Raw genomic sequence first — 26,771 nt, 5'->3', positions numbered from 1 at the left:
TACCATAGGCGACATACATCTTTTGAAATTATTCCTTGTTTTTATCTTTTTCCCCCTATCGTTATCTGTACCACTCATTAGTTGTGTACAGTGGGGTTAGTATGTTTTTTGGTGATGATGCTTACTAAATGTTAGCAGTGTTTTACTATACTTCTATTCCTTGTAGGCCCACTGCTTCAGAGTTGCTTTCTGATGGCGTATTCAGTGAAATCTCCCCTACATACATGCCCTTCCACAAACCTGCTAGCCTATTCTCATCTGTTTTGAGATGTGCTGACCTTCATCTGCCTGAGGACATCAGTCTCCTGTGCAAAGGTACTATGCTGACTTAGAAAATCAAGGTCATACCATATTTGATTAATTTGCCATACATATTCAATTCTTATCATCCCGTCATTTTAGATGAAGGTGACTTTCTGTCAGAGAGATCCATTGAGGAAGTGTACCACCTCTGGTGCTTGGCAGGGGGAGATCTGGAAAAAGAATTGGTCAGTAAAGGAATCATAAGGTCAAAGGCACCGATTTGTACATTACCAAAGTAAGTGGAAATACTTCCCTAACTGCACATATATCACTCTCTTTTGGTGTCCCTTAGGCTGTGTTCACACACAACATTTTTTGTCGCGTTTTACCCGCGGATTTACCAAAAAATCCGCTCAAAAAACACTTAAGCTTCCCATTCATTTTAATGCATTTTGCACTTTTTGTGCATATTGATGTGTTTTTTACCGCAAAAAAAACCACTTTGCGGTAAAAAACGCAGCATGCTAATTAATTTTGCGGTAAATTCCGCATTTCTGGCTATTTTCTATGGGTCTGGGGACGCGCGTTTTCTGGGAAGGAGTCCTATTTTTATGCTGAAATTTTCTGCATACGTGTGCACATAGCCTTAAGGGTCAGTTCCAGGCCTTTTACTCTTCTCCATTTATACCTATCTTCTGTGACAACTCATAAAATCACACGCTTCTAGTACCACCTATATGCTGATGACACTCAGATCTACCTCTCTGACCCAGACGTCATCTCTCTGCTGTCCAGAATGCCATATATTTGACCATATCCTCCTTCTCATCCCGAGTCCTAAAACTCAACATGGAAAAAACCAAACTAATAGTCTTTCCTCCATCTCGCTAAACCCACATACCCGTCCTATACTGTACTATTACTATAAATGACATCACACTTTCCCCTGTGTCACAAGTCCTCTGTCTGGGTGTAACCCTTGACTTTGCCCTGTTCTTTAAACCACACTTCCAAGTCCTTACCACCTCCCGCCAACTCCAAAATGTCCAGAATCCATCCTCAGTCCTGAATCAACCAAAATGTTAGAGCTTGCCGTCATCATCTCTTGTCTGGACTACTGCAATATCTTCCTTTGTGGCCTATCGACTAACACTTTCACAACTTTACAGTCCATCTTTAACTCCGTTGCCGGATTAATCCACCTTTCCTCTCGCTACTCAACTAACTCTCCCCTCTACTAATCCATCACTGGCTTAATTCTCCATCGAAATCAGTTTAAATGACTATTAATGACTTACAAAGCTGTCTATAATCTATCTCCGCCATACATCTCCAAACTCCTCTCCCAATGCTTCCCAAAATGGTATCTCCCATTCTCATAAGACCTCCTTGTCTCCTCCACCCTTGTGCTTTCCTCACGTAATTGCCTCCAAGATTTTTCCTCTTCTCTTCCGTTCATTGCCACCTCACATCTGATTGTCGCTTCCACAATTGAAATCTTCAGCTGCAACCTGAGCCTACAACCTGAAATCACCTCCGCTGCCACCTCACTAACCCCGGGGCTGTTACAACCTACGGACCTACTGCCTCTTTCCCCATTACTCTGTCAACTGTAACCTTGTCAGGGCAGGGTCCTCTAGGGCTGCTGGAGAAAGTCAAGCGCCGTGCTCCGCATAGGGAATGAATGGTGCATGGTCGAGCATGTGCCCTGCCGCACCATTGTGAGGGGATAAAGGTAGAATTGGGCTAAGTAATTCAGGGATAGCTACTGTGATCTGAATGTCTTTTTCTTATACTTTCTTTATATAGCCTGTTATTAGAAGATGGAGAAAGCTTTGGCCGGGGAAGAGACAGAAGTTCCCTTCTTGATGACACAACAGTGACTTTATCTCTGTGCCAACTTAGAAATGTAAGAATAGATTTTCATATTTCTGTGGCTTTTGAATGGCTGCCACCAGCTAACATACATTTTCATACAGTTTTTGCTGCTCATGGATGGTGCCGGACCCCTGCACTCAATGAAAATTTTCCATAAATACTGTCTCCATAATCCTACTACATGTGCTGGAAAGATTTGCTCTCATTACCTAGATGCTGGCTTTACATTTCTATTGATGTTGACTAAAACATAGATCTACGTTCAGGTAGAGAGTAATGGGATGGAAAAATGGCAGCAGTCCGAGATTCAGGTATTTCACTTGGAGAAATGTGTTCTCCATTTATTACAGAAGTACTGCCAAATCCTTCTCCACCGCATTACATTTGATGCATACAAATGATTAGTCTATTCATACATAACATGACATTCATGCACGCTAAGGGTCCGATTCATCAATCTGTGCTTGAAAAGTGATGAAAAACTGTTCCAAAAATCTCAAACTTTTTGCACAACTACTACAAAATCTCAGTCTGGATCTTTAATGCTAAATAGATGTGCAAACAATCTCTGCGTATAGACAGGCTATTTCACTACATAAAAACACCATAAATCACCTTTGTGACCTCCCTCCATTCCAGTGCCACTGCTTGTGTGGTCCTAGCCGTTCCTATAACTAGTCAGTCACCTGACCACTGCAGCCAGTCACCAGCCTCTGCGGTCATGCTGGCTTGTATAAATATGACTGTGGAGCCCAGTGTTTGGCTGCAGCAGTAATGTGAATTGAAAGGTTAGTTGTGGTTATTGCATTATATTATCAAATTGCCTGCTGTTTGGCAAATTTCATAAAACCCCTTAAATTTTAGCATCAGAAAGTCATGTTCATGCCCCATGTGTAAGTATTCCTGAGTTTGGATTGAGGAGATTAGGCATCACATCATTTTCTGGATTAATATAGTGTTTTTTAAGGCTGTAACCTTTAGGTTTTGTTTTTTTTGCCTTGAATAATACATAGCTCTGTGTTTTCTCCCTCTATTTTTTAGAGATTGAAAGATGTGCCGGGGGAAGCTTATTATCCCCTCCTAGGAGAAGAGTGAGTAGAGCTTTGTCTTCCTCCCTGTAATAGTTGCAGATAGCCAATGTAAATCTAGTCTTATGTGCCGTCCAGTAATTTCATTTATGACATTCTGCGATCAGTGTTTTTTTCATGGTAGCGTTATTCCCATAGGTTTTTGTTAAGCTCACAGCTCATCATATTAGCCCTACGTTTATGGCACCTGGCACACAAGTCGATACTTCGACTGCATGTAAATAACTGGCAGCGCAGAATGTTAACAGTGACATTGTAATATCACGCTGATCATCTTTATTTATTAATGAGTCACGAATGACTCCCTAGAGGGTGAGGCGTGCAGACACGGCCGGGGCATGGCAGGGACGGCTGCTCTGCGGCAGCGACACACAAGCTGTCAGTGGCAGATGGGGCACGATGTGTATATAACAGGCTGGTAATTTGTTCTCGTCTCTCTAATCACTTCTCAGCCAGTCAAACGTTCCTCATTCCAGTAGTAACAGCGAGCTGTCTACATCCACCCTGCCTCTGATTATCAGGGAGAGGGACACCGAATATCAGCTCAACCGGATTGTCTTATTTGATCGGCTGCTTAAAGTAAGTTCTTTTCTCTCATTGTATGTATTGGTCTGAACAGACTTAGACCTTTACAGATCAGAGTCAAGTGTTTTCTAAATCATTATCTATATTTTACTCTTCTCCCTGAATGCAATTTATTATTCCATGTTATTAACCACAGTGGACGATGGCAATATTCCTGTTTTTATTGTCACTACCTTAGTTTGTTCCTCATTGCAACACCAAGAAGGAAAAGTCGTTGAATTATGAAATTCACAGGATGGTTAGACATGTTAATGATTTGCAAATGGTGAAAAAATGGAAATCAAATTTTCAAAACAGCTCAAATTATTCAGTACTGTGTAATTATTCAGTATTGTGTATGAGTGCCACATGCAGAAATTTCCACCTTACACATCTCGGCAGGTTATGAGTTAAAAGAAGTTGTCCACTACTTGAACACAGCCCCTTCTCATACCCCACACTTGGCCCCAATAAAATAAAAAAGCCTATACTCCCCTCCCGTGCTGGCGCCGTTCCAGCGGTGTCGGCACTCGTCTTCCTGGGGCTCTTGTGCGGTTGGTATGACACCTGAGCTTGGCGCCCCATCAGCGCTGGTGTCACTGGCTTCGCCACTAGACAAATCGAATGTCAAGAGGAAGTCAGACAATAGCTGATCTCTCAGACATTAAAGATAGATAAATCAGACGTTTATCACCTCTATACTGTGTAAGCGATAAATGGCATATCTGTATTGCTATGGTGATAATCTGATTATGGACCACTAATATCAGCATAGCCTACCAATGGAAATCGAAAAAAAAGCTAAAAAAATGAAATGGGTTATAAATTGGAGTGCATGCAGCATGTAAGTGCATGTTCACACTGGTCAGTAAACAGTGGCATATAAAGGGGTGACCTGCCTTTATTTTAGCTGGACATTACATTCATGTTGTTCCCCATGGCTGTGTGTCTACTAGCCGGGCTCAGTTCTTCTCAGCCCTTGTCCACATGCATGTCACTTGACAAGGGTTTTAATATTTGATGTTAGGACCATCTCAATTATGGTCACCGTGACGTGGTGGGATGGCTTTTGCATTTTTTTTAATCAAAATTCTGTTAACCAAGTACCCTATTTTATTTTCATGCACTATTGCTGTTTATTTACTGCAGGGTATTTGATTACAATGGAAATCGAACATGGTATAAGTAAAAGAAATTAAGGTTAGATAGGTATTGTAAGCTATGATTAGTATCACCCATCTTTCTCTGTCGCTTCATTGGGGGACCCAGAAACCATGGAATAGTCTGCTGCCACCTGAAGGCTGACACTGTAATTACATCCTAAATGATAACTGGCTCCTCCCTAGTAGACTATACCGCCTGCTATCATCTGGCCTTAGTTTTTTGTAGTGTCGGTTGAAGGCAACATGGGTGTGAGTCTCAGACCATTCTTAGGGCCCCGTCACACGTAGCGACTCACCAGCGATCCTGACAACGATATGAACTTGTCAGGTTCGCTGGTGAGTCGCTACATGATCGCTGGTGAGCTGCCAAACAGGCAGATCTCACCAGCGATCAGCACTAGCGACGACGAGCGCGCGCGTCGCTGTGTGCCTTAGATACCAGCGTGCTGGTGCAGGGAGCTGGTATCCAAGGTAAACAGCGGGTTTCTAAGCGCCGCGCGGTGCTTAGAAACCCGCTGTTTACCTTGGTTACCAGCTCCCTGCACCAGCACGCTGGTATCTAAGGTACACTGCGGGTTTCTAAGCGGCGCTTAGAAACCCGCTGTTTACCTTGGATACGAGCTGGGAGCTCGCTGATCATTGCTCTCCCGCCTGCCACATGCAGCGATGCATGCTGGCCAGTGGGAGACCAGCGATCAAAAAAAAGTCCAGGGCCTTTGAGCACGATCAGCGATACCCGGCAGGGGGGCTGGTCGCTGATACCCGTCACACACCGTGATATCGCTGGTGAGATCGCTGTTGCGTCACAAAACTTGTGACTCAGCAGCGATCTCGCTAGCGATCTCGCTGTGTATGACGGGGGCTTTAGCCTTTGTAGGTTAGATTAGGAGCTTTATGTATTTAAGATCTCAGAAGATCGTTTGTCAGGGTAACAAGGTGTATTTATGCAATCTGTTTCACCCGACATAGCTATGTAGAATACAGCCTGTACTGTTCAGCCTGCATCCTCTCTCATCGGAATGGCATGTACCTTGACGAAGTCAGCGATCAGGTATTTGGGGTGTTTAGTCCTTTTATACACTAGTCTTCCACCATTTACTCATGCTCAAGCATGAGTTCTGGATGCCGACCTGCTGCTCCCAGTCTCCATTATTGCCTCTGGCTTGTAACTCTTTATTATACATATGTTTTCTATTTAATTTGATTTGTGCACATAAAAAATATACCCTTACCCTTGAGGAAACCACAATAGTTGTGGCGATACGTGTGGGGTCTCCAGTCATCATTCCTATCTTTTGCCTTATCCATGGGTCCTTATTCATTAAGTTTGTCAGGCCTAAATTTGGCTTATGTTATCTGGCATATCTTTTACCTTTACTCTTTTGCATGATATGTTTGTTTTGGTACTTTGTTCATTTGGCTTTCATGGCTATTGTGTTTTTATTCAGCCATATATTGAACATTCTTAGTACCTTACTTATTATTATTGATGTTTTTGTACATTTATTTATTGGCAACTTACATGACCTATGGATACCTTGTGTGCTATCAATATTTGTTTGGATAATGAGGACATGTGTTAGGATCATTATATTCTTTCACCTATTACTTATCGGTTTGGGCTGTTGGCCTTTTTTAATAGTTTTTAGCATTTTTTGAATATTGTTCTGGTTTTTGTTACTGATTTACAGAAATGTTTACTTTTATAATGTGATCCCATGGCATGTGCATACTTCTTTCCAATTTCTGTTAGGACTATGTACCTTGACACAGTAGGCGATTAGGTATTTTGAGAGATTGGCCCTTTTGCCCTATTGCCTCCTGCCCACAGTAGCATGGCACGTTTGTATGGAGCTGTAGATGGCATTTGAAGCTCCCAATTCCTAGCCGCAGGATCAAGCTTCCTCAAGACAAAGGAGTTAGGTGCTGTAGCCTGTGTTGTGTCAGATTCTCAGGTGTTGTTTTTTGGTGTAGTGACATCTCCTTTAGCGGCATGTCAGTCCTAGCAGGTGCTTGGCTCCCCTTCCTTTAGCCTTGCGCACCTCCCACTGTTTTTTTTCAGGTGTCCTGTTTTCCGTCCCTTCCCCCACTCTCTTCCTCAGATCATCGGTTGTCAGCCCCTTTTTCAGGGTGGGGGAGGAGACACCATTTCGTGCCGTCAAAGGTGCGTGCAGTTGTTTGGGGGGAAGGAGAGGTCCTGTATGATAGTGATGTGTGTTTGTCACATTAGGTGTTTAATCTTGTGTATCTCAAACTACGTGCAGCATGGACAAAATCAAATTTGGGTGAATAACAGGTCTCTGATCTCGTCCTGGGTCAGTCAAGCCCATCAACAAAGACCTTTCAATTTGATAAAATTATAGAACTTATGTGTACTTCAACTGCCAGCCATTATTTTTGTCTCCGAAAGAGACCTCTCAGCTTAGCGCATCCCTTAAGCAGTCCAGGTAGCCCATCTCCAACTTTTTCTCTGAATGATGTGGGCTCATTTTTGATTGATTATTCCAGCCTTTAGTAGGAAGATTTCCTCTAATTCTAGAGGCAGGGGTTACTTACTTACCCAGCAGATCTTTTTTTGCATGACCGTGTGGGATGCAGGTAGCTCACACTCATTTAGGCTTCTTATGCCAATAGGAGACTAAAGATCAGGATACACCAGGATTGATTCTTCCTGAGTAGGGCTGCACTTTTTAGATGCATTCAATTGCTATTGAAGCCTCCCTTTGATGCCGTTAATTCAAAACAATGGTTTCTTCACTTGTCTCGGTCACCACCTTATCTTGCTCCTATTCACCAACAGTTCTTGATGTCTGGGTTGGAGAGTACTGGCAGTGCTTCTATCTTTTCACCTCCTATGGGGGTGCTGGTCAGGTCCTTCTCATTTGGGTGTTAATGCATATTGTTCGGATAATTGACTTCTGATGTGTTGTCTCGACCAACGGTATGTTTGGCTGATCTGGGCTCTTCCACATTCCAGAGGAATCTTGGCCTTTCTTAGTAGGGCAGGATTCTCTTTCTCCTTCAGCTTGAACTGAAGATTTTGAATGGCATTTTGGCTTAGGATTCTAAGTTTGATTCCAGAACTCCCGTATTAGATGCCCCAAGGCACCACCCACAGCATCTAGACCAGGGCTCTCTAACACGCTGGCTGCATGCTGCCCCTGAGACTGTTTCATGCGGGCCAAAGGCACTGTAGACCCCTTGATGATCGTGCCCCGGTCAGTAAAGCACTGACATCGGAAGCCCTTGGACTGGACCACTATCATCAAGGGGTCTACAGTGCCTGTGTGCCGCATGTGCACAAAGGACGCTGAGGAATCGGAGGACAGATAACAAGAATCTTTTTTTTTCATATACAGTGGGTACGGAAAGTATTCAGACCCCTTTAAATTTTTTACTCTTTGTTTTATTTCAACCATTTGGCAAATTAAATTTTTCAGTCTTTGTTTCATTGCAGCCATTTTGGCAAATTCAAAAAAGTTCTTTTTTTTCTCATTAATGTACACTCTGCACCCCATTTTGACTGAAAAAAAGCAGAAATGTAGAAATTTTTGCTAATTTATTAAAAAAGAAAAACTGAAATATCACATGGTCATAAGCAATCAGACCCTTTGCTCAGACACTCATATTTAAGTCTCATGCTGTCCATTTCCTTGTGATCTTCCTTGAGATGGTTCTATTCCTTCATTGGAGTCCAGGTGTGTTTAATTAAACTGATAGGACTTGATTTGTAAAGGCACACACCTGTCTATATAAGAGCTCACAGTGCATGTCAGACCAAATGATAATCATGAGGTCAAAGGAACTGGCCAAGGAGCTCAGAGACAAAATTTTGGCCAGGCACAGATCTGGCCAAGGATACAGAAGAATTTCTGCAGTACTCAAGGTTCCTAAGAGCACAGTTGCCTCCATAATCCTTAAATGGAAGAAGTTTGGGACCACCAGAAGTCTTCCTAGACTTGGCCATCCAGAAAAACTAAGGTTCACCTTCCAACAAGACAATGACCCAAAGCACACATCTAAAATAACAAAGGAGTGCCTTCAGAACAACTCTGTGAGCATTGTTGACTGGCCCAGCCAGAGCCCTGACCTAAACCCAATTGAGCATCTCTGGAGAGACCTGAAAATGGCTGTCCACCAACGTTCACCATCCAACCTGACGGAACTGGCAGATGATCCCCAAATCCAGGTGTGAAAAACTTGTTTCATCATTCCCAAGAAGACTCATGGCTGTACTAGCTCAAAAGGGTGCTTCTACTCAATGCTTAGCAAAGGGTCTGAATACTTATGACCATGTGATATTTCAGTTTTTCTTTTTTAATAAATTTGCAAAATTTCTACATTTCTGTTTTTTTTTCCAGTCAAGATGGGGTGCAGAGTGTACATTAATGACAAAAAAAAAATGAACTTTTTTGAATTTACAAAATGGCTGCTATGAAACAAAGAGTGAAAAATTTAAAGGGGTCTGATTACTTTCCATACCCACTGTATGTGTATGCGAAGAGCGGTACAATAGGGGACATTACTAGGGAACCAGGATGGGGCATTACTATAAGAAGGAGACTAGGATGGGGCATTACTATAAGAAATGGCCCGGGATGGGGCATTTATATATGAAGGGGACCAAGATGAATTATTACTAAAAAGGGGACCAGGATTGGCAAAAGACCTGCGGTTTATCTGTGGATTAGCCTGCGGTTTAGCCCTGCCGTTTCACACCTCTACAATGTAGAAGGTGTGAAACCGCTGCGGATTCCGCACAAATAATTGACATGCTGCGGATTGTAAACCGCAGCAAATCCGCGCGGAAAAATCTGCAGCATGTGCACAGCGTTGTTTTTGTTTTTCATAGACTATAATGGTACTGTACAACGCAGCAGAAACTGCTGCGGATCCGCAGGGCCAAATCCGCTGCGGATCCGCAGCAGAATCCGCAGCGTGTGCACACACCCTAAAGATTCCTCAGTTTATTGAGAACACAGTGGTCGGAGAAAAAAATAATTAAAGCATAGAAAGTATGAAAAAGAGATTTTACTGTGAGTACCAAATATCTTAATTTATTTCACCTGGTGTATGAGTTTAAATTAGAAGAGTTTTGATATTGATATTTTGCATTTGTGCTTGTTTTCCAGGCTTACCCATACAAGAAGAATCTAATTTGGAAGGAAGCTAGAGTGGACATTCCTCCCCTTCTGAGAGGACTAACCTGGGCAGCCCTGCTGGGTGTAGAGGTCATAATCGTATATATTGTGCCTTACATGAGAATAGATTTGTAATATTTTGTAAAAATCTGGATTGATTACTGCTCCATGTTTATACCTGGTTTGTAATCTTACATTAGAGTAATGGACAACTGAAAGAACAAGTATTATTTCACTTACAGATCTACAATATTTGAGTCCAACTTTATGTTATGGGACATGTTACAGGATAGGTAATAACTATTAGGTCAGTGGGCGTCTTACTGTCGAAACCCTCACTGATTGCTCAAATGGGGACTAGTATCCCCATTAAAATAGAGCAGTGGTTATGTTGCTTTTGAAAGTAATCTTTTAGAACAGAAAGACATGGCTGACCACTTAACTTTTCTATTTTTGTTAGTCCCATAGACTTTGAATGAATCAACATCAGGCAGGCATACACACATGACCATGTTCGAAACAATCATTCAGACAACCAGTGGGTTTGTCAATAGTCAGACCCCACCAAATCAGCAATTATCACCTACCTAGCTAGTTATCTCCAAAATATACCCCCTTATACTATAGTAAATAATTTGCAGATGAAGTCTTTATTTTTTTCATAATTACTTTTGCAGGGTGCAATCCAAGAAAAGTACGATTTCACAGACAAGGACACCCCGATTCCTACTGACCGCCAGGTAATCATTATGCTCGTTTACAATGTTATGTTTCAGTGGGGTCTCCAGTTTCTAGAAGTAAACATATCCATCCATCCACATCTATTGGACCACATATAGATTTCTCTGATCCTCAGCATGTCAATAACATCTGATGTTTTAGTCCGATAGATGAACATCTAAAGAGAGGTTATCACCAAGTCAAAACTGGACAGTTTTACTCTATTTATTCCCAGTTATTTTTGTTTTTCGAATTTGCTATACGGTTTCAGAGATATGGAGTTTTAAAAAAAAAAAAAAAAATTAAGGTCAATATCTCTGGAACTGGAATGTAAAGAAAATAAAAGCAGTGGGAAAACAAAAAGAATAAAAATTGGACACTTTTTACCTGCTGACAGGTCCTCTTTAATAATTAAAATTCTGTGTTTTTCTATTTAGCTTAAAGATTTAGTTCACACGTTGATTTGTATCCTTCCTAAAGCTTTCCTGCTTTTGAGAATTGCCCAGGAAATAACTTCTCACAAAAGGGTGTCCATCACACTAACGCTTCCTGTCTATTTGGTATCTCATCAGTAAGCCCGGGGGATACCGAGGTTTTGTGTAATAAGTGTGGTCTTTTTGCGCCCTGTGTAAGATGATTTGACTTTCATATCTATATGCTTTTTCTGTTGAATGTAGTGAAATATACATTATTTTAATTTTGGTTCACTGATGTCTTATCATTCTGAAATGTAACCTTTCTGCTCATCTTTTGTCAGATTGAGGTGGATATCCCACGATGTCATCAGTACGATGAGCTCCTGTCATCACCCGAAGGGCATGCCAAATTTCGGAGGGTATTAAAAGCGTGGGTGGTATCTCATCCAAACTTAGTATACTGGCAAGGTAACTTGTGAAATTAAAATCTGAATTACATGAATACTCACATTAGTAACAGTAGTTATGCCTGAGGCTTGCCCTCTAGGGAAGTTGTGGAGAGCTCCAAGCTGGTACAGTCTTTGGAAGGCATGGTGGATTAATGGCCATTAGAGCTATGTCAATTGAAAAGATTGGCAGCATACTAAAGCTAGGGAGCGTAATAGGAGAATTGAGAATCTATTGTGGAGGTTCACCCAATGTGCTTAGTTTCTTGAGGGGACTGGTTCATCTGTTTTTTTGGTTCAGTTCCTGGAAGCAGATTGTGAGCTAATACTTGTTATTGCTTGTTAGTCTAGACAGGTTTAGCAATGAAGACTGGCGGCTTCCTGAACTAGGCAGGCCAACACTTCGTATATGAGGTGTAGTTTGAGCGCAGTTGATATTACTTCTGGGAGAGTCTGTGGATATTTTCAACCTAGAGGAAGCCAGGGAGAGGAGATCAGTGCCAATCTCAAACTTGTGAAAGACAGCAGCATTCTTCATTCAGCGATCTGATAGAAATCAATTAAGTGGGACTAATGAGGAGCTCTGTTTGTGGCTTCAGAAGGACTAGTGAGGAGTTGTGTTGGAGGCTTCAGGGTGATTAGTGAGTAGCAGTATTGGAGACAGCAGTAAGACTAATGAGAAGCTGTGTTGGAGGCTTCAGAGGCGATTAGTGAGGAGTAGAGTTGAGCGAATATCTTCGATTCCCCGCTTATTCAGCAAGCTATAGTACTTGCCGAATAAGCTGCAGAGGGAACCCAACTTCCTGGATCCCGCCGACTGAACAGCTGATCGGCGCCGCAGCTGCATGTGTCGCGGCTGTGTCACAGTTGCAGCACATGCATGGAGAACCTGTATTTTGGGCTCTCCATGCATGTGTTCTGACAGTGTCACAGCCTGTATTGGAGGTCAAAGTGGGAATAGTGAGGGTCTGTGTTGCAGGCTTCAGGAGGTCTAGTGAGGAGCTGTATTTGAGGCATCTGCATGACTAGTGAGGAGGCCTTAGCAGGGCTAGGAAGGAGCTATGTTGGACACCTCAGTGGGACTAATGAGCTGTGTTGGAGGATTCAGGGAGATTAGTGAGGAGCTCTTTTAGTGGCAAAATGTGGAATTAGTGAGGGGCTGTGTTGGAGGCATCTGCGAGACTAGTGAGTAGTTGTGTTGGAGGTTTCAGCAGGACTAGTGGACTAGTCAGGAGGACTAGTGAAGAGCTGTGTTGGAGGCCACAGTGGTAAGAGTGAGGGGCTTTGTTAGAGGCTTCAGAGGCACTAGTGAGGAGCTGTGTTAGAAGCCAGAAACATGGCCTGGGTAGTTCAGTTGTGAAGATGCTTTAGACCAGGGTTCCCCAACTCCAGTCCTTAAGGCCCACCAGCAGGTCATGTTTTCTGGATTTCCCTTGTATTGTGCAGGTGATGCAATTATCACCTGGGCAATACTAAGGAAATCCTGAAAACATGGCGTGTTGATGGGCCTTGAGGACTGAAGTTGGGGAACCCTGCTTTAGACAGAACATTTTCCCTGTAAGATGTGGCAAGTGCTCAAAAGAGCAGGGCCTTGGATGGTCCTGAGTTGAATTGGACTGAGTGGGTTTGTTGTTGCGCTGTATGGTGTACTAATAGCTCTTGTTCCAGGGGTATTTTCTGATATTAATCCCTTGGGATTTATTTCCAACTAGCTGAAGAGCCCAGCGTTGCCCGGGCATAGTACCTAACTGTGGGTCCCGCTGTCTTCCTTAACATCCCCGCTCTCCACCCGCCGTCCCGTTCTATCCCTCCACAGCCGCGCTCTACATCCATGTCCCGATGTCCCTCCACAGCCCCGGTCTCTTCGTCCACAGCCCTGCTCTCCTGTTCTCTTCCTTCACAGCCCTGCTCTCCCGCTTTCTCCGTCCACAGCCCCGTTCTCTTCCTTCACAGCCCTGCTCTCCCGCTCTCTCCATCCACAGCCCTGTTCTCTTCCTTCACAGCCACACAAAAAAAAAAATTTGAGCTGGGGGGCCTCATTCCTTTCAAACTTGATACACCTCGTACACACGCGGCTCCACTCTGTACACCTTGTACACACAGGGCTCCGCTCCATACACCTCGTACACACAGGGCTCCGCTCCGTACACCTCGTACACACAGGACTCTGTACAGCTCGTACACACAGGGCTCCGCTCCATAACCTCGTACACACAGGGCTCCGCTCCTTACACCTCGTACACACAGGGCTCCGCTCCGTACACCTTGAACACACAGGGCTCCGCTCCGTACACCTTGAACACACAGGGCTCCGCTCCATACACCTCGAACACACAGGGTTCTGCTCCGTACACCTCGTACACACAGGGCTCCGCTCCGTACACCTCGTACACACAGGGCTCTGCTCCGTACACTTCGTACACACAGGGCTCCGCTCCATACACCTCGAACACACAGGGTTCTGCTCCGTACACCTCGTACACACAGGCTCCGCTCCGTACACCTTGAACACACAGGGCTCCGCTCCGTACACCTCGAACACACAGGGCTCCGCTCCATACACCTCGAACACACAGGGTTCTGCTCCGTACACCTCGTACACACAGGGCTCTGCTCCGTACACCTCGTACACACAGGGCTCTGCTCCGTACACTTCGTACACACAGGGCTCTGCTCCGTACACCTCGAACACACAGGGCTCTGCTCCGTACACTTCGTACACACAGGGCTCCGCTCCGTACACCTCGAACACACAGGGCTCCACTCCGTACACCTCGAACACACAGGGCTCCGCTCCTTACACCTCGTACACACAGGGCTCCGCTCCTTACACCTCGTACACACAGGGCTCCACTCCGTACACCTCGTACACACAGGGCTCCGCTCCATACACCTCGAACACACAGGACTCCGCTCCATACACCTCGAACACACAGGACTCCGGTCCGTACACCTTGAGCACACAGGGCTCCGCACACCTTGAACACACAGGGCTCTGCTCCATCCACTCCTGACCCCAAGCATAAACTTAACTTAATCCGGTACCATGACAGCCAGCACACAGACAGCAGCGTCCGTCCTGCACTCACTGAGGCCCCTGATCATGTGACTCCTGACTCCTCCCCCTCCTGTGACCTCCTCACAGGTCCTGTGCAGAGTGTGCACACAGAACAGCCAATGCCATCGCCGCTCCTGAATGCGTGCCTTTCCCCTGCGTCAGGGAGTGAGACATATGTTGTGCACCGCGGGCCGCAGTTGCCTGCCTCAGGTGCCGCATGCAGCCTGGGGGACGCATGTTTTAGACCCCTGCTCTATAGCCCCACTCTCTTCCTTCCTCCACAGCCCCGCTCTCCATGCACCACACGCGGTGACGCCAGGACCAGGAGAGAGGTGCGCAGAAATTTCGTTCGGCCAGAGTGGGCGGAGCTAGAGCGGAGCTGCTGCGCATGTGATTGGGCGGCCTGCGGGGGGCGTGGCCTAGCACTGTAGTAGGCCGCAGTTGAAGTCGGGGACTAAATTTAGGCGGGAAGCTGCAGGGGAGAGGGGGGATAGCGCAGTTGGCGACGGGGAGGGTGCCGGCACTATTCGGCCCCTGTCCTGAAGTCTGTCTTCCTCACTGCCCCGCTCTCCATGCACTGTCCTGCTGTGTCCGTCCTCAGCCCTGCTCTCCAACCGCGTTCCACTCTGCTGCTTCGTGATTGGTTGGTGTGCCACTCTGCTGCTTCGTGAGTGGTTGGTGATACACACACACATTCAGATTTATATATAGAGATTTGGACACAGTATTCCTTGGCTGCTGTTAAAGTTAACTGTGTGTATCTGGTCTAATTGTACCAGCGTCAATACATTGAGATATATGTAGATACAGTTTATATCTGTGTTTGATGTTATATCGGTGCCTGATTGTATTTATGTTTCATGAGGGCTTATTAACTGTAGGTTCCTCACCCATGTGCTTGACATGCTAGCACACAGAGCCTGCCCTACTCTACTAGCAGCTTCACCCTCAAGGCACTCAGTGAGTGCCAGTGTGTTTTTACACTTCTAAGTCTTAGCATTTATAGACACTGGTTTATTGCCTACTCCTTAGAGAATTATCATACTTGGTTTTTAATGTATTTTGGATAGTTTCTTTTTCCATATTCTTTACATTACTATAGATTAATACTATTGTATATTTCAGGAGTGCTCTAACTTCTTTACATGTAGTCTTCTTTCAAGGGTTAGTGTTATGTTTGCTCACATTAGTAGCATTCCTGTTTGAGACACAGTTGCATTGACTTTCAGTTAAATTAGTATATTATGTGCACCCAGTACAAGCCATATTTGCAGATTACCATATGTATCGTGTTGTGGTGTGCATCTTCACTACTGAATACTTTGATGGCCTTAATCGGGGTTGTCCAAAAGTTATAATATCTATCTTTAAGCCCTAACCACTTTTTAAATTAGTTTAATAATCCCTATATATGTTTGTTTTTTTACTTCCTGCGACATTTCGTTTGAGGGGAGTGATAAATGAGACTTTACAGGAGGATGGCCCTGCAATAATTTCTCTGCAGCTTTTGTCACCCACCATAAAACAAGACATCATCGGGGGTGGCACTGAAATCATTTACCACAACTTCAGTAGCTGCCATTCCATGATGATGTCCTGTTTCACTGAGTTGATGGAGAAGTGACCACTACTTCCAGGGCTGGCTCCAGGTTTTCGTGGGCCCCGAGCGAAAGAGTCTCAGTTGACCCCTTTAACACATACTGCCATTTATGATGCACAGATACGGCAGAGAGATATAGGTATAGCACAATTTCACTTACTACAAATATTACATGAGTGATATCTATTGTACATTCTACAATAGCTCAGAAACTGGCAAATCCTCACAGCGCACAGCACACAGAGTGACTGCAAACTTATCATTGTAGACCAGACAGTATAGTCCTCCATACCTTTTTACTCATAGACCTGAGACAGGGACAAGGGGGGCATTCACTACGGCTGTAGGAAAGAAGGTTTAAGCATAATTACAGACGCAGATTCTTTACTGAAAAGTATAATATTACAGGTTATATACAGTAGTTTCCTTGATATTGCCTTGATCCAGGGAGCTAGTCTGATTGCCGTATATGGAGTCGGGAAGGAATTTTTTCCCCCACTGTGAAGCTTACTGTTTGCCACATGGTTTTTTTTTGCCTTCCTCTGGATCAATTTGTTAGGGCATGTTAGGTTAGGATATGGGTTGAACTAGATGGACTTGAAGTCTTCCTTCCACCTTAATAACTGTTACTATACAGTATTATGGGCACCACATAGTCCTCCATACAGTATTATGGGCACCACATAGTTCCCCATACAGTATTATGGGCACCACATAGTTCCCCATACAGTATTATGGGCACCACATAGTCATCCATACAGTATTATGGGCACCACATAGTCATCCATACAGTATTATGGGCATCCTATATTACTTCATACTCGATTATGTGCCCGATATATTGCTCCATACAGTATAATGGGCCCAATATAATGCTCCATACAGTTTATTGGCAATGTATAATGTTCCTCCTAAACCCTTCATCCAATTTTAATGTGGATACCCTCAAATGAAAGCTGAAAGTCTGAACTTCAACTGCATCTGAATTGTTCTGTTTAAAATTCATTGTGGTAATGTCTAGAACCAAAATTAGAAAAATGTTGTCTCTGTCCAAATATATATGGACCTAACTTTATATTGCTCCACATAATTCTCCATACAGTATAATGACCCCATATATTGCTACATACATAACAAAATACACACCTCTCCTTGTTCCCATCTACTGAGGTCTCCTCAGCATCTTCTGACTCACTGCACTGCTCGGCAGAGGGCGCTGTAGTGATGTCATCGCGCCCCCTGTAGTGAGTCAAAAGTCGCTGAAGAGACTGGAGCAATGTGGAATGGGAAGAGATGAGTATTTGAGGGTGGAGGCCTGGTGTGAGGACTGGCACTCGACTCCCCCAACTCAGGGGTCCCATAGGGTGCCGATGTCCTTGATGGTCAGTGAGCCCCCCCAGGTTCCCTGGAATTGCCTAGGTGCACTGGGTGATGAGACCGGCTCTGGCTACTTCTATCCCATCACCCACATCTACAGTCGCCACACACATCTTCGTTCACCACCTTCACAGTCACTACTTCTGTCCATGATGCCCAATTCACTAAAATGAGATGTCATCAGGAAGCTCTAAGAGAAGCAGTCTGAGTCTTGGCAGTGCCACCCCACAGCTTCTTTGTCTGGCCTGAAACAAATCGTTGTCATGGATTTGTTTCAGGGAACAAGGAGGCGGGAAAAGAAGCAGGGACTGTAGCTGCAGTGAGTAAAGATGCTGGCGGCAGCGACTGAAGATGTGCAACGTGTGGATAGAAGCTGCAGTCTCTTTTCCATTACTCCCCTGAAATAGGTTGTCATGAGGGAGCAGTTGTGGTAAGAGTGAGCCCCATGATGACGTTCTGTTTCGTGGGGTGATAAAAGCTACAGGGAAGTTACTGCATCGTTACTCTCCTGAGACGTCGTGCTTAAGACTTCCCGCAAATGAACTGTTACAGGAAGTAAAGTAAAAAAGTGCGTAGAAGGGATTAGCAGGATAGGGAGAAGTGTGGCGATTATAAAATAAAACAAATTACAAAGTGGTTAGGGCATAAAGATAGATATTTATAAAGGGGCATTATACGTATCCGACAACTCCTTTAAATCTAGGGCTACTCAGCAACGTGTCACTGGACTTTGTGACAACGCATCAAGATTTCCTGTGTTTCGTTATTGCCTTCTGCAACGGTCTGAAAGGTTTCCAAATATGTTGGCTTTTCTGTCATTGGTCAAGTGGCACACAACTCTCTTGCCATAGACCTCAGTGCAAGTTCTATGTCACAGTGACTTATATGTGACTTATTTTTGCATTAAAATCACAGCTTGAAAATAGTCAAGCAACAGCAAGTCACAGACAACCTGATGTTTTCGAACACACAACTAGCCTTAAACTCATATCACCATATATCCCGAGCTAAATATGTATTGTCCTCCATCTTCAGACTGAAAGGGCTTCTCCCACTCCACTCCATTTGCTTCTCGTTCTGCTAACCTACTCTCTGTCTACTGTTATCACAGGGAAGATGGAAGTAAGTAGCATGTGATTCAAGAAGTGGGATGTGTTCACACTGAGTACTTTTGCTGCTTTTTTTGAAGCAGAATCTCGCCAACTCTTCAATCAAAACTCGTATAATTTGTACAGTTCTGCTATAAAAACGTGTGAAAAAAAGGATGAACACACCTTCAATGCATGTGCACATGGCGTCTATTAGACTCGGCGCAGCTACTGAGTTTTCCAACGTGAAGCCGCTTCAGGAAAACACCGGAGGTCATTTTCCTAATGCGGTTCTCCGGCGGCTTTGCTGTTGTTCTTGCATCGGTCTTGCTGATGCACGTCTTTCGCTCTATATTCTCAGTTTAGGGGGGAAGGGGGAGGGGTGTCTTCAGCCATAAGATTAAACATGTTACATCTAGTGATGAGCACGTATGCTCATTGATCGGGTTTTTCCGAGCATGCTCTGGTGTCCTCCCGAGTATTTTGGCGTGCTCGGAGATTTAGTTTCTGCCGCTGTAGCAGCATGATTTGCGACTGCTAGACAGGCTGATTACATGTGTGGAATGCATGATTGTTAGGGAATTCCCACATGTATTCAGGCTGTCTAGCAGCTGCAATCATGCAGCTGAGGTGACAAAAAATAAATCTCCGAGCACGCCAAAATATTCGGAGATCACCCGAGCATGCTCGTGAAAACCTGAGCAATGATTATACTCGCTCATCACTAGTTACATCTTTGAAGCTGAAACATGAAGAAGTTGAAAGAAGGGATAATGTTGTTTTCACAGCCTGAAAAAGTCATTGTGTGCACATAGCCTTAGAAAATAACTAGTTTATAGAAATACAGAGGTTTGGATAAAAGCTTATTTTCTCCTTCGACTCATTGGGGGACACAGAGACTGTGGGTGTGTGCTTCTGCCGTCTGGAGGCTGACACTAAGTATACAAAAAAAGAGTTAGCTCCTCCTCCGCCGCATACACCCTCGCCCCCAGACCGGGCGTAACTCAGTTTTTTGCTTAGTGTCTGATGGAGGCACACGCAGTCTGGAGCTCCAGACTAGTTTTTTTTTTTTTTTTTTTTCTTCCCTTTCTGTGAAGATAAGATAGGGGCGACGGATCCTATAGAGAGGGTCCGATCTCCCCAAATCATCAACGGGCGACCACGTGTGAGTAGCCCTCCACGTGTTTCCTCTCCCGCACCGAGGGACACATCTGGGACTTTTCCCCAGACAACCATTTTTCTTTGTTATTTTTTAAAGAGGCGGCAACGCATCCTGATAAGAGGATTCGGTTTCCCCATGAACCCCAACGGGCGAGCACGTGTGAGTGATCCTCCACGTTGTTCCTCTCCTGCAACGTGGGAATTCATTAATGCCCCTACCACCCCTAGGTAGTGAGACCAGGGGTGGAGTTGGAGGCGCAGGTGAGCCAAGGGATCGAAGCGTCCCGGTGCAGTAGCCTCCCCCTCCCTGCCCAGGGATGGGGTTGAGAGCACCACAAGAGAGCCCCCACGGCGGCCCGGCTCACCTTTGTTAATGGGCGCGGAGTGCGGCCAGAGCCCCGTCGGCGGCCGCGGCCCCCGCTGTATGGGGAGGTCCGAGGTTCCGCGCGCCCGCCCGCCGACTTCCGGGGGTAGCCGGAAGCCCCGCCCACTAACTTCCGGGGGCGGAGAGCGGCGGGCGCGCACAGTTACCGGGGAGCTCCCGCCCCCCTCCCTCGAACGCCGCACGTGGAGTGCGGCCAGAAGCCCCGTCGGCGGCCGCGACCCCCGCTGTATGGGGAGGTCCGGAGTTCCGCGCGCCCGCCCGCCGACTTCCGGGGGTAGCCGGAAGCCCCGCCCACTAACTTCCGGGGGCGGAGAGCGGCGGGCGCGCACAGTTACCGGGGAGCTCCTGCCCCCCTCCCCCTCCTCGCTTTTCCTCGCCGAAGTGCGGCCGGAAGCCGCCGCCTATCTCCCGGAGTGCGCTGCAAGTGCCCCGGCGAGTAACGCCGCACGCCCCGTGGAAGAGACGCAAGGTGGGACATTACCGGTGGGTGAGTGCAACCCCGTTTCGAGTACCGCACTAGTAGTCAAGGAAGGGGTTATCCTCCTCCTCCTACCCTACCTTGCAATATGTCTGGCAAAGGGAAAGCTCACTCTTTCCTATACGCTGTTTGCGTTTCCTGTGGGGTCAGGCTGCCTAAGGCGCAGCCGGGTAAATTTTGTGAAGCCTGCGAGTCGGAGCGAGCCCAGGAGCCCCCCATTGTTGCAGAGCCCAGCGGTCAGGACCCCCCAGAATGGGCGGTGTCTTTATCACACTCTATGATGTCCCTTACAAGGGCAATTGAGTCTCTTCGAGGCCCGGGCAGGGACAAGGATGGTGGTCTGCCAGCGGAAGACAGCTCGTCCACGTCTCAGGACCCTCCGACCGTTAGAGGCCGCTCCAGCACCAGACAACCTCATGGCAAGAGAGCTCGTTCCCCGTCGGCCGGGCCCTCCGGGGCTTCGGCGGCGGGTATTAGGGCATCTCGTTCCCCGTCGCCGAGCTCAGGAAGCGAGCAGGATGAGGGCGAGGAGGAGGAGGAGGCCTGGAATCCAGAAAGCCTAGGATACCAAGACTCGGTGGACAGCCTCATTGAGGCAGTCAACCAGACATTAGAGATCGAGGACGATGTGTCCACGGCCTCAGGTCACAAGGTCTCCTTCAAGAAGACCAGGCGACCGCATAGAAGGTTTGCCACGCATCCGGAGTTCGAGGAGCTAGTCCAGAAACATAGGGAACACCCGGATAAGCGTTTTGCAATGCAAAAAGCGCTGCAAGCAAAGTATCCGTTTCCTCCTGAACTCCATAAAGGATGGGTGGAGTCGCCAGTAGTGGACCCACCGATATCACGTTTAGCATCAAGATCGCTATTGTCGATACCCAGCGGTTCTTCTATCAAGGACCCAACTGATCGCCTTATAGAGGGGCTTGCCCGCTCGGTGTATGAGGCAGCGGGGTCGGCCCTGGCCCCCTCCTTTGCGGCTACTTGGGTGGCTAAGGCCATGGTTTCATGGGCGGACGCTCTGCATAAGGCCCTCCAAGACAGAGATCTGCCTGCGGAGGTCTTGGAGGTGACAAAACAGATTTCAGGGGCAAGTGATTTTCTCGTCAGCGCCTCTCTGGACGCGGCCGAGTGTTCTGCTGTGGCAGCAGCAAATGCGATCGCCGTTAGGCGAGCATTATGGCTGAGATTGTGGAAAGCGGATTCTATCTCTAAAAATTCCTTGACCTCATTGCCTTTTCAGGGCAATCGGTTGTTCGGTGAGAAGCTTGATAAGCTTATCTCAGAAGCCACAGGGGGGAGGAGTAGTTTCCTCCCGCAGCAGAGGACTTGGCCAGCATTCAGGCAGACACAGAGGCGTTTTCGGCCCTTTCGTAACCCCTGGAGGGGGACTTCGGCCAGAGCATCCACCTCCGCAAATGATGGTCAGATTAGGGAAAGGCAAACCTCTTACAGAGCCAATCCGCTGGGTAGAGGCCGAGGCCGTTTGCCCAGAACGAGGGGGGCCAGATCCCAAAAGCCTCCAGCAAAATGACTCGAGGCGCTTCGTACCTACGGACGACAGAGTGGGCGGACGCCTACTAAGGTTCAGCCACGTTTGGGTCGCAGTGGCACGCGACGCTTGGGTGGCAGAATTGATATCGTCCGGGTACAAGATAGAGTTTGTCGGACTCCCGCCACGGCGATTCTTCCGTTCCCGGCTTTCCGGAACAGAATCGCAGGCGGAGGGTTTGTTACAGGCCATAATGACGCTACAGCGCAACGGGGTCATTGTCCCACTGCCGAAAAGCGAAGAGACACAAGGTTTTTACTCCAACCTGTTTTCGGTCCCCAAAAAAGACGGGACAGTAAGGCCAGTACTGGATCTAAAAATCCTGAACAAATTCATCAGTCAGGCGGTTCCGGATGGAATCCCTCCGTTCGGTCATTGCAGCCATGGATCCAGGGGAGTTCCTGGCCTCGATCGATGTGCAGGATGCATATCTGCACATTCCGATTTTTCCTCCACACCAGAGGTTCCTGCGTTTTGCGATCGGAGTGCGACATTTTCAATTTGTTGCCCTGCCCTTCGGTCTGGCCACTGCCCCCAGAGTCTTTACGAAGATAATGGCGGTGGTTATGGCCATCCTGCATGCTTGGGGCATAACGGTACTACCTTACCTGGACGACCTTTTGGTAAAGGGGCCGTCGTTTCAGGCGTGCCAGGAGAATGTCAGTATCACACTGGATACCCTGGCCCGTCTAGGCTGGTTGATCAATCGGAACAAGTCGTCCTTGGTTCCAGCCCAGAGAATCGTGTTCCTAGGCATGGTTTTCAACACCTCCCGGGGGCTGCTGATCCTCCCTCAGGACAAGGCGCGAAGGATCAAACAGGGGGTACGGAACCTTCTACAGCCGGGCTCCAGATCCATCCGGTACGGCATGAGTGTGTTGGGCAGAATGGTGGCGGCGATGGAGGCAATCCCGTTTGCCCAGTTCCATCTCCGTCCGCTTCAGCATGCGCTCTTGTCAGCATGGGACCGAAGGCTGCTATCCCTCAGTCATCGGTGCAATTTGTCTCCGCTGGTCCGACGATCACTCCTATGGTGGACTCGCGACTCGTCTCTGGTCCAGGGGAAACCCTTTCCCCCGGAACAGTGGTTGGTGGTGACGACCGATGCAAGCCTGCAGGGTTGGGGAGCAGTTTTCCAGAGTCACACAGCCCAGGGGCGGTGGTCCATTCAGGAGGTAATTCTCCCGATCAACATTCTGGAGATACGGGCAATACGATTGGCCCTGCAACAGTTTCAGTGTTTGCTGAGACACCGGCCGGTGCGCATTCAGTCGGACAATGCTACAGCAGTAGCGTATGTAAACCATCAAGGGGGCACGCGCAGCCAAGCAGCCATGCGCGAGGTTGGGCTGGTACTGCGTTGGGCCGAGAAGAACCACGTGGTAATTTCAGCGGTGCACATTCCGGGAGTCGAAAACTGGGCGGCAGATTTTCTCAGCCGACAGGGGGTCGCGGCAGGGGAATGGTCCCTGCACCCCGAGGTTTTTCAACAGATCTGCCAACGGTGGGGGACACCAGACGTGGACCTTATGGCATCCAGAGAGAACGCCAAAGTACAACGGTTCGTCGCTCGATCCCTCGACCCGCAGGCAATCGCAGCAGACGCTCTGGTGCTTCCGTGGAGCCAGTTTCGTCTCCCGTACTTGTTCCCCCCGCTACCTCTGCTTCCAAGAGTCATCAGAAAGTTAAGGAGAGAGAAGGTTCCAGCAATTCTGCTGGCCCCAGACTGGCCTCGGCGGGCCTGGTATGCAGATCTGGTTCAGCTAGTGGTGGACGTACCCTGGCGTCTCCCAGATCGGCCGGACTTGCTGTCCCAGGGGCCGATCTACCATCCGAACTTAGGGGCCCTGTGTTTGACGGCGTGGCCATTGAATCTTGGCTGTTAACACAGGCAGGATTCAGGCACGATGTGGTGGCCACGATGGTGAGTGCCCGAAAGCCTTCCTCGGCGAGAGTATATCATCGGACTTGGGAAGTTTTTTTCCGTTGGTGTAGGGATCGCGGAGTGGCTCCTCTGGTTTTTTCGATCCCCAACGTACTGGCTTTTCTGCAGGCAGGGCTGGACGCAGGATTGGCTCCGAGTTCGCTCAGAACGCAAATCTCGGCCCTGTCGGTGCTTTTCCAACGAAAGGTCGCTTCGGTCTGGCAGGTTAGGACGTTTATGCAGGGGGTCGCACATTTAGTACCCCCCTATAAGGCGCCGACGGAATCATGGGACCTGAACTTGGTGCTCAGGGCCCTTCAGGAGCCTCCTTTCGAACCGTTACAAGAAGTCTCCTTACCTTACCTGTCCAGGAAGGTCATTTTTCTGGTAGCTATTACGTCTATTAGGCGGGTTTCGGAATTGGCGGCTTTATCTTGTAAGCCGCCGTTCCTGACTTTTTATAAGGATAAGGTAGTTTTAAGGCCAGCTCCTCCCTTCTTGCCGAAGGTTGTCTCTGCATTCCATATCAACGAAGACATTGTTTTACCCTCGTTTTGCCCGGCACCGGTGCACAGGGTAGAAAAGGCATTGCACACCTTGGATCTGGTAAGAGCTCTTAGGAGGTATGTGACAAGGACAGCACCTTTCCGCCAGACAGACTCTCTATTCGTGATCCCAGAAGGGCGGCGGAAGGGGAAGGGGAAACCAGGGGAAGAGTCTTGAGGAGATCATTTGCATATTCCCAGTGCCTTCTGGGATAAGTGAAGAGTCTCCGCGAGCTCAACGATCACTGGGTTTTGGCCGTTGCAGCTGAAAAGAGGAAATCGGAGAAACCAGGGGAAGAGTCTTGAGGAGATCATTTGCATATTCCCATATTTGCGCCTGTCGGCGCGCGAATTTTGGCTCATCTTTCATCTTTTTAAGAAATCTCAAGATGGAAGAGGCCAGGAGCCATTTGGTGAGCTGCATTTCTTGCTACATGTTCACAGATTTACCAGTGGAAAAGCCAAACTTCACATGCCACAAATGCAAGCTTGTGACCCTGTTGGAGGAAAAGTTGCAAAATCTCGAAGAGAGGTTAGCTACGTTGAAGATTATTAAGGAAGGTGAAGAGTTCTTGGACAGAGCAGAATTATCTCTTCATGTTACAGAAAGAGAAGAAATTCGAAGTGCACCTGAAGAAACAGAGGAATGGAGACATGTGACCCAGAGAAGCAGGAGGATCAGGAGGCAGTCAGCACCCATACTGCTCAGAAACCAGTACCAGGCTCTCACGCAGGAAAACGATGAAGAAATACATCAGGATAAGACTTTGCCAACAAACAGCAACCTTGTACGCCTTCAGAGTCCTCCTGGATGGAGAAAGAAAAATGTTGTGAAGAAGAAACGGAGAGTGGTGGTCATGGGGGATTCCCTGTTGAGAGGAACAGAGGCCGCTATCTGCAGACCGGATATAACTTCAAGAGAAATGTGCTGTCTTCCAGGTGCAAAAATTAAAGATGTGTCTGACAGGATATCAGGACTCTACAGACCTACAGATGACTACCCATTCCTGCTACTACATGTGGGGACAAATGACACCGCAAGAAACGACCTGGAAACCATCTGCAGAGACTTTGAAGACTTAGGCAAGAAAGTGAAAGAACTGGGAGCGCAGGTGGTCTTCTCTTCCATCCTCCCAGTGGATGGCCATGGAACAAGGAGGTGGAATAAGATTCTGCAGGTGAACAACTGGCTACGTCGATGGTGCCGTCAGCAACGATTTGGATTTCTGGATCACGGAGTGAACTACTTATACGATGGACTACTTGCTAGAGATGGGGTGCACCTTACGAAGACTGGAAAGCAGGTATTTGGAAGTCGCCTTGCTACACTTGTAAGGAGAGCTTTAAACTAGAACAACATGGGAAGGGAAGCAAAAGACCAGAAAAAGCCATACACCTGACAAATGCTACTGAGAACTCTGCTATTAGAAGTGGAAAGGAAGAACAAAGACGAAAGAATCTAATTAAAAAAAATATTGGAGAAAGAGAAACCAATCACAAACTAAAATGTTTCTATACTAATGCACAAAGCATGGGCAACAAACAAGGAGAATTGGAACTACTAACACAGGAAAAGAAATATGATGTCATTGGAATCACTGAAACTTGGTGGGACAATACACATGATTGGAATACAAGACTAGAAGGATACAACTTATTTGCAAGAAACAGACTTGATAAACGAGGAGGGGGTGTCGCATTGTATGTTAGAAATGCGTATATCTGCACAGACATTGAAGCTTCAGAGACTGGGAGTTCTGTGGAAACTGTTTGGGTAAGAATACAAGGACAGAACAATGGAAAGGACACCATTGTAGGCATTTACTACAGGCCGCCTGTGCAAGCTGAAGATATGGATGAACTCTTTATGCATCAAATGGCCAAGTTCTCCAAAAATATGACATAGTTGTCATGGGAGATTTCAACTATCCAGAGATTTGTTGG

The 26,771-nt window shown here is 46.9% G+C and overlaps 1 protein-coding gene across 4 annotated transcripts in view; it reads left to right on the top strand.

Annotated features, from left to right (window-relative positions):
- TBCK (TBC1 domain containing kinase) overlaps positions 1-26,771 on the top strand; it is a 536,201-nt gene that overhangs the window by 185,253 nt on the left and 324,177 nt on the right. For all 4 annotated transcript variants that reach the window (XM_073571832.1, XM_073571833.1, XM_073571835.1 and 1 more), the window contains 8 exons: positions 167-315; positions 403-538; positions 2,053-2,152; positions 3,163-3,212; positions 3,662-3,788; positions 10,069-10,167; positions 10,755-10,817; positions 11,555-11,681. In XM_073571832.1, the coding sequence (XP_073427933.1) occupies positions 167-315; positions 403-538; positions 2,053-2,152; positions 3,163-3,212; positions 3,662-3,788; positions 10,069-10,167; positions 10,755-10,817; positions 11,555-11,681 (851 nt within the window). The remainder of the gene's footprint in view (positions 1-166; positions 316-402; positions 539-2,052; positions 2,153-3,162; positions 3,213-3,661; positions 3,789-10,068; positions 10,168-10,754; positions 10,818-11,554; positions 11,682-26,771) is intronic.

The sequence above is a fragment of the Dendrobates tinctorius genome, unplaced genomic scaffold, assembly GCF_039654945.1.
Source record: "Dendrobates tinctorius isolate UK_male_01 unplaced genomic scaffold, ASM3965494v1 ptg000030l, whole genome shotgun sequence".
Taxonomy (NCBI): domain Eukaryota; kingdom Metazoa; phylum Chordata; class Amphibia; order Anura; family Dendrobatidae; genus Dendrobates; species Dendrobates tinctorius.
Note: the sequence above shows the minus strand (reverse complement) of the source record. Positions and strands in the feature narration are given on the sequence as shown.